General features: G+C 50.7%; 1 protein-coding gene across 4 annotated transcripts; it reads left to right on the top strand.

Moving 5' to 3' along the window:
• Positions 1 to 986: 986 nt before the first annotated feature.
• SOCS2 (suppressor of cytokine signaling 2) lies at positions 987 to 7,337 on the top strand. 4 transcript variants are annotated; one of them, XM_066257752.1, is made up of 3 exons: positions 987 to 1,090; positions 3,495 to 3,855; positions 5,509 to 7,337. In XM_066257752.1, the coding sequence occupies exons 2-3, from the start codon at positions 3,717 to 3,719 to the stop codon at positions 5,964 to 5,966; spliced, it is 597 nt and encodes a 198-aa protein (XP_066113849.1). In that variant the 5' UTR covers positions 987 to 1,090; positions 3,495 to 3,716; the 3' UTR covers positions 5,967 to 7,337. The 4 variants fall into 4 exon arrangements, with proteins under 4 accessions (XP_066113849.1, XP_066113846.1, XP_066113847.1 ...); XM_066257749.1 differs by lacking the exon at positions 987 to 1,090 and adding an exon at positions 1,815 to 2,074; XM_066257750.1 differs by lacking the exon at positions 987 to 1,090 and adding an exon at positions 2,110 to 2,691.
• The last annotated feature ends 687 nt before the right edge of the window (positions 7,338 to 8,024 follow it).

The following is an 8,024-nucleotide window of genomic DNA, read 5'->3' as shown; positions in this document are numbered from 1 at the left end:
TTCTTAAAGGTTCTGGGTCTCAGACTACACACAACCTGTACGTGGAATCTGATTTGTTCATTTATCCCTGATCCTCACCTGGAGCCAGAGGGCCAATCCCTTAATTTTATAGATAAGGCTGACTGTCTACAGACGGGAAAGGACCCTGGCAGGTTACATACTGGGCTAGAGCTTCCTCAGAAACGTTAAGCTTATGGGTTCCATCCCATGTCAGGGCTTATAAGGGAAGCACAACTAAGTGGAACAACAAATGAATGCTTCTCTCTCATTCTCTCTCCCCTTCCGTCTCTCTCTCTGACTCTTTAAAATCAAGCAATTAAAGAAAATAGATTTTTTTAAAAAGCAGTAAACGCCGGTGCAAGTCCTCAGTTACTTTACAGAGGGTTTTAAATAGGGTTCAGTTATCTCTGCCCTCTGCCCTCCACATCAGTCTCTAAAAAATAAAACGTGATTCCTTGCACGCGACTTTATCTTTGAGAAAGCCCTCTGTTAGCTGAAAAATGTCACACCCCCTACCGAGCTCGCTCACCTGCCTATTATTTGCATAGTTATTTACTCAAAAGCAGTAAAAATGAGAAAACAACCCCTACCCCGTCCCCTCTCCCGACTGCGGGCGGGGAAGGCATCGAGCTGCTTCACGCTTCCTGCCAGAGCCACCAGGGGGGGCACCAGACAAGGTTTGTGAGCCACGCTTCCCCACGCCTCCTCCCCCTTCCTCGCCCAACTTCCCCATAGCCACTGCTTCAACTAAAAGTGGTCATTGACCTTTCAAGCTGTTGAACAGTGATGCAATAGAATAGTATTTTTTTTTTAATGGTTATCGAAATTTTGGTTTTCCCGTGAATGTTAATGGTTTTTAAAAGTAGGTCACATTTCGGGGGCGGGCGTGCAGACAAGGGGATGAGTTCCAAATGAGGCCAGGTGACCTCTAACCTGGTGGCAGGAGGTGAAGGGTCCCCGGGCAGGGAAGAAGTGACGGGATCTTTCCGAATTCCTGGTCCCTGGGCGCAAGTCCTGCGGGAAACAGCAGAGACACGCGCTGTCCTGACTGCATCGAGCCCCTCGCCCAGCCCCTCGGCAGCCGGCGCAGGTGAGCAGGGGCTGCCCGGCGGCCGGAAGGAGACTGGAGCGGAGATGGGGGGGAGCCGGGCTGGGCTGCTGCTGGAGACAGCGAGTAGCACCGCCCGGGGGAGGGAACTGAGAGCCGCCAGCGCCGCCTAAGGAGGCTCCGCTCTCCAGCCGCTGGATGCCTTCTAGGACCTGTGGGCACCGCCTCCGGCCCGCTCCCTCCGGCTGTCGGCCGCGGGCACCCGGTGGAGGGCTAGAAAGGGGCCTCCCCCACACTATTTAAATGTTTTCGAGCGGGAGGGGTCTTTTCCAGGGCTTCCAGTGTCTCCAGCACGTTGCTCACAATCTGTGCGGACGCAAGGGTCGCGTGAAGGGGTGGAGGGGTTAAGAAACAGAAATCCCCACCGCCGGCAGAGACGAGGATGTCAGTTATTTGCTCGACCCGGCGCACCCCTGGCACGGTTGTGGGACAGGCTCCAGCCGCCGAAACGAGGACGGTGGTGCCTGGTGTCCTCTGCTCGTCTCAACAAGCGGGAGTGCGGGGGTCAGAGGAGGGCGGGTCCCGAGGCAGCTACACTGCCCTGCCCAGCGCCCGAGCGCTCAGAGCCCGCCTTCCCTGAAGCCTGCGCAGTAGCGCCACAGCCTTTTTAAAGCAGTAGCGGGGGCCGCGGTCACGTGGGGCGAATTCCTGGAAAGTTCCTGGAAAGCGGCCTCCGCTGCAGTCGGGCGGAGTGCTCAGGGAGCGCGAACCGAGGAGGGAGGCGGGGAGCTTGGGAGGCGCAACGGGCTGGGAAGTAGCGCGCATACATCGCTTTGGGGACTGACGTTTAACTCTTGCCAAGTCTCGCCGCCGCCGCCGCGGCTCGCCGGCCTTTGGGCTTCCCTTGAAGCATGAGCCTCCTCGCCCGCTGGCTCCGGCGCTGCGCGGGCTGCGGGCGCGCCGTCTCAGAGTCCTCTGTGCCCGCAGTCCGGGCGCTGGAGGAGCTCGGGCTGAGCAGCGCGGCAGGTACGGGTCCGAGGAGTCTGAAGGCTCTGCCCTAGGAGGGTCGCTAGGGAAGGCACCCGGCACGGCCGCGTGCGCCAGGCGGCCCTGGCTTCCGCAGTTTAGAATCGTCAGGGGAAGAGAGTAGGAGCCACGGTCCTGCCCCGCTGCCGGGCGCTACTGCCGGCTTTCTCCAGTTCCTTCCCGGCGTCGAGAAGTCTCCAGAGTTGTTTTTTTTTTTTTTTTCCTCTCCTAAACTGCCATCCAAATTAATAATCCTTCTAATAACCTGATCTCCCGCTCCTCCCCACCCTCTTGCCTCCCGCCCTGGCTCTTACTCCTCCCTCTGTCCTTCCCACCTCCTTGGTCGCAGCCGGAGGGAAAGCCAGCAGCTGCCAGGGGTGGGGGCACGCGAGCCCAGAAGAGGGTGTTGGAGCCCGGAGAGGGGTGGTCTAGGCGATGGTCCCTGTGGCTTTTGTTTGCCTTCTAAGCTGAGAACTCCGACCGCTGCCTCTGAGCGCCGGTCTCGTCGCATCCCCAGCCTTCTCGCTCCCAAATTAAAAAGTCAGCAGGGGAAATTCGGGCCGACACCCCTCCTTTCCGGGGCCCTGTTGGGTGCGGAGGCGGCGGCTGAGGCCGAGGTAAGGGCTCAGCTTTGGTTGTTTTGCAGGTCCCGCGGCTCTCGCTGCCGCCTGTTCCGCCCTTGCCCGGGCCGGGTCCCCGAACCCCCCGCGAAGCCTGCGCGCTCTGGTCGATTCCTCGACAGCGCCCGCGGCAGCAGCAGTAGCGGCCGCCACCGCGGGGCTCCGGTAGCGGCTGCACGGGCCGCGGCGGCGCCCCTCACCCCTGCCGGAAACGGGGGGAGGGGAGTGAGGCCGCCTCCGGGGCCCGGGATGCAGCGACTCGCGTACCTCTGCGCCCCAGGCTGGTTGCTCCGGCCTCCGGAGCCCCGCAGCGCCACAGGGCGGGGAACCGAGATTGTACCGAGCACTCTCTCCCGGGACTCCCCAGGCTGCGCAGAGTGTGGGATAGGAGTGCAATTTTGGGTGTTCTCCTGTTCTTGCCCTTAAACAATTTTTCCACTTGTCCTTGACTAGGGCCTATTTACCACTGTGCCTGCAGGTGACTCTTTGCTCTTCCATTCTGCTAGCCGAGCTGCACTGGGCGGGAAGACACCCGGTTCCCCACCCTCATCCTGTCCCTCCCCCCATCCCCCCTCCCGCGCCCTCTCCCTCTCCCTCTCTCCAACTCTGGCGTCTCTGATCCCTGCTCTATTCTCCTGTCTCTAGAGCGGGCCTGGGCAGTAACTGGATGCTTGGGGTGTAATGGTGCAGGAGCATAGACGCAAAGGAGTCCCGAGGATTTTCCACGTCGCTTTCTCCCCACCCACACCCAGCCAGGGGTCCAGTTCGGATTGACCCAACCCCACACTTTCTCTTTGCAGGCACACTGTGGGCGACCGCGCCTGCGGGGGACTTTGCCATCGGTCCACCAGGACCTGGGGAGGAAGAACCAGCAACTCCTCACCCCCTCCCCCTCCACCACCATTTTGGATACTCCGCAGGGACGCGTTTTGGGGTTCCCACTGATTTCCAAGAAAGACGTCTGCCCTTCTCTGAACCCTGCTGAGGCGGCCACCTGTGCTTGCTGCGGTGACCCTTTGCCCATGACCCTGCGGTGCCTCGAGCCCTCCGGGAATGGCGCGGAGGGGACGCGGAGCCAGTTGGGGACCGCAGGGTCCGCGGAGGAGCCGTCCCCGGAGGCGGCGCGTCTGGCCAAGGCCTTGCGGGAGCTCAGTCAAACAGGTAGGGAGCGGAACGGGTGCCACGCGGGCGAGAGGGGGCGCCTCCCCAAAAACGCGGCTGGGGGCTACGCTGACGGGGAGCGCAGGTGGGAAGTGGGGACGAACTGGAAGGCAAAAGAATGGGATGGAAAAAGGTCCCCTCGCTTTCTGGGCGGGGGACCGTGGGGAGGATGCCCGCATAGTCCTCGATCCTTGGGAATGCGAAAGGAAAGTGATTCTTGAGAGACTTAGGCCCGGAGGAGAGAGCGAGAAGAGCTCTTTGTAAATTCCCCCTTAGGCGCTGAATTCTTTAACTGTTGAACACGCAGCTCAGGGGTCCGCACTTGGGCTCGTGCCTGGCGCCTTCTTTTCCGCCGGGTGCAAAGCGGCGAGTGGGCGCCGCGCTGCCTGCAGCTTGTACTGCATTCGGCTTCCAGGCGGAGAAGCCGCTGCAGCCCAGGGTCTTGGCGGCCAAGTCCCGGACCTTCAGAGTGTCGCGCGGGTGGCTGCGGCGGAGCCCTGCAGAGCGCGGCCTTCAGGGGGTCTTTAAGTGCAGCCCTGCGCGTTGCGCGGCTGCTGTTGTCTCTCGGAATCTGAAAGGAGAAAAGAGTGGGGGAAAAACATCCTGCAAACTGTGCGGGCTTTCAACATCTCTCTATCCTAAAAGCTTATGTTTGGGGCGAAGTAGAAGTTTTGGTAGCGCTAGGGAGAGGGGACTGTTACCTCACTTGCGGTTGTGGCCTTTCCGTGCAGGCTATGGGCTTTTCCCTTCAGCTGGAGGGACCGGCAGATTCGGGAATCTGAGCAATTTTTTTATTCCGGGGGGGGGGGGGGGGTAGCATATTGTTCAAATTTCTTAAATGTAGATGTCTTTAAGGCAGCAGACTGTCTCTAGGTCATTTTCGCAAATGTGATGGACCAGGGAGAAGGTGCAGTCAGATCAAATAGAAAATGCTGGGGAGACCCACGGACGGTTGGGATTGGATTTGAATTAGAGCAAAGTCCAAAAGATTGGAAATTTGAAGTACTAATTATCAATAGGGGTTTCCCCTAATTTCTCAATGACTGATAAAGTGATTGTAATCGAAGGAGCAAACAAGATATTGTACGGAGAACTGCGTTTTTAAAACAAGTAAATAGCAGTGCTTTCTAGGGCTTTGAACAGAGATGCAGCATCTCAGACTTGGGAGGAGGATAGTGGGTAAACAAACCAAGAAGTTGCTTCTGTTTTTACTCTGTTGTAATTACTGGAGTTGGGTTTTCCACTTTAAGGGCATGGTGTTTATTTTTAACTTCTGGTTTATTTCTAATTTACTTTAAATCTTTGATTTTACTTGAGTGGTGTTGGAAGCACCATAATTAGTCAGCCAGTGTGTCATATTGCAAATATTCTTTTGTTTCGTTAGGGGAAAATCTTTATACTTCAAAGAACAGCTATAGAAAATTACTTTAAAAAATATACTGGCTCGCACTTTGTGTTCCTTAAATAACATAGACCCACATTTTCATTAAATTTCTACCGAAGGTATTTAAAGTAGCCTCTGGTAAACTTTCACTCACACACATCTTTTCAGAACTAGAAAAAAATGTTGTGAAGTACTTGCCCCATTTTAAACATTCTTTATAATAACAATTTTACCCTTTTTTTCTTTTTTCTTTTTGAACAAAACCCCAGGTTGGTACTGGGGAAGTATGACTGTTAATGAAGCCAAAGAGAAATTAAAAGAGGCACCAGAAGGAACTTTCTTGATTAGAGATAGTTCGCATTCAGACTACCTACTAACAATATCTGTTAAAACATCAGCTGGACCAACTAATCTGCGAATCGAATACCAAGATGGGAAATTCAGATTGGACTCTATCATATGTGTCAAGTCCAAGCTTAAACAGTTTGACAGTGTGGTTCATCTGATCGACTACTATGTTCAGATGTGCAAGGATAAGCGGACGGGCCCAGAAGCCCCCCGGAACGGCACTGTTCACCTTTATCTGACCAAACCACTCTACACAGCCGCGCCACCTCTGCAGCATCTCTGTAGACTCACCATTAACAAATGTACCGGTACCATCTGGGGACTGCCTTTACCAACAAGACTAAAAGATTACTTGGAAGAATATAAATTCCAGGTATAAGTGTTTCTCTTTTCCTAAACATGCCTCATATAGAGTATCTCCGAATGCAGCTACGTAAAAGAAAACCAAAACTTGAGTGACTGCTCTGGATAACTACACGGAATTTTAAGAACAGCTGAATCGGTCTAACTTAAACGTGTGACAAGGTAGCTAGGTAAAGTTCCCTCAACTAGTCGCCTGAGTAATGCTTCCCTTCCTAAAGCAAAGACCAGTTGATCCTTTTGAGTTAAAAATGTCCCAAGTAAAGGTTGAAGTAACATTTTTATCAGAATGCCTTGCCTTTCTGAGGTTCCTTTCTTTTTGGTGGAAGGTCTGGGCATCAGTAGTAGAGAAAGAACTCCACAGAGAGGAGTACTGAAAAAGGGGGAGGAAACACACAGGCTTAACTGCACTTCTATATGCCTGGTGATCTGAGTCTATTTTGGACATGTTATATTTTGCATTTTGATGTACTTAGGGGTTTTGTTTGATGAGATACGTGAGTATTTATACTTCATTTTATGCAATTAACCAAATCAACCAAAAAAAGTGACTATGAAATCCTGTATTTGTCTTTACTACATGTATGAACTCTTTCATGTGAATGAGTACTGTAGTAATCCATTTTAAGGGAGCCTTATTTCAGAAATATTTCAAATTGGTGCAAACAGAAAAGACTTTGTCTTTTCCTTTAAGGCTAAAGACAAGACTGTCATGCTACACAGGTGCAACCCAATCCCTGTTAATAAAACCATGTAGATATAGATATTTTACCCTTTAAAATAGCTGTGTCCCAACCTGTTGCCATGGATTTTTTTGGAAATGGCTTTAGAAATTTCCAAGTTGTCCTTGAATTGTCTAACGATGGACATCAGCAGTTTCTCCCTTCTACCATGTAGAAAACTTTGACTTAATTTTCTTCCAGATATAAGGGGATTACCTGCCTGTTTTTCAAAGTGTTTATTTACTGCTGTTACTATTTGATTAGAATGTATTAAATAAAAATAATAACTTTTCAAGTTGCACTTATATGACTTTGAATCATAGAAAACAAACACTTTCATGATAATAAAAGGTTGTGATAAAAACTTACGTCAAGTGAAATAAGCCAAATATTCAGTAAGTGGTAGAACATTACTTGTCCTTCTCTGAAGCTCTGGGTCCTGCATACCCTTTAGGTTTTGGAAAACATGGTTTAGGAATTACAAGACTTGCAAAGTGGCCCTTGAAAAATTTAAACAGACATAACACTAATGCCTTTTGTATTTCCAAAAACATGGTTTAGAAACTATAGAAATTGACATATCCTAGTCTTTTACAGGTTGAGTAAGCATAATACAAAATAAAAAAAGTTTTATGGCCATTTATTTTTTTGCCACATAGTCTCATGAGTGTTGCAAATATACAACATTATCTTTTGGAGTCCAGACATTATTCATTTGCCACCTTAAAAAATATTTCCTATATAGCTACATATGATGGTGTATCACTGGGAAGGCGAACCTAGTATATCATGCGTGTGTCCCCAGTGAATTACGCTAAGACAGAAGCATATAATTAATTTATGCTTACAAATGATAGCATTTATAAATTATTTTCATGAAGCTCTTGAAAAACTGTTTTGTGTCTGTGTATTCAAACAGCAGAGCCAAATTCAAATGATTGCTAGGTGTCTCTTAGGAAGAATTAATTTGTAGCCTAAAGTTTAAAGAATAGCTATCCTCTTAGGTTCTGGGATTAACCATTTCATTAAGATGTTCAGGTTCTGTGCATTACTTACCCTTTTCCTCTACCAAAAACAGTTGTCTTGTGTGGCATGTTTGACTTCTCTGGCAAAACTTGAAATTGGCCAGTGCCAGGGGGGGCTGGTGGGATTTCTTTAAGGTCTTTCACACTTCTGTTCTCATTGTTTCAAACACTTTGCAGTTTTCTCAGTTATTGGAGTTGGATGCAGTAGTGCGGGATTTGTACCCGCAGAACTATGGAAAGTTCTGCATTCTGGCTAGCAAGCAACTAATTATGAGAAAATCAGGATAGTGAAACATCCCTGTAGTGTGCTGTGGAAATATTGCCTTACAT

This window comes from Saccopteryx bilineata, chromosome 2 (genome assembly GCF_036850765.1).
Source record: "Saccopteryx bilineata isolate mSacBil1 chromosome 2, mSacBil1_pri_phased_curated, whole genome shotgun sequence".
In the NCBI taxonomy this organism is placed as follows: Eukaryota; Metazoa; Chordata; class Mammalia; order Chiroptera; family Emballonuridae; genus Saccopteryx; species Saccopteryx bilineata.
Note: the sequence above shows the minus strand (reverse complement) of the source record. Positions and strands in the feature narration are given on the sequence as shown.

What these genes read in the sequence shown, in the direction of transcription:
- SOCS2 (XM_066257752.1), top strand. Translation starts at nt 3,717, where the DNA reads ATGACCCTGCGGTGCCTCGAGCCCTCCGGGAATGGCGCGGAGGGGACG. An exon ending in GCGGGAGCTCAGTCAAACAG is followed by an intron (nt 3,856 to 5,508) that starts GTAGGGAGCGGA and finishes ACAAAACCCCAG; the next exon opens with GTTGGTACTGGGGAAGTATG.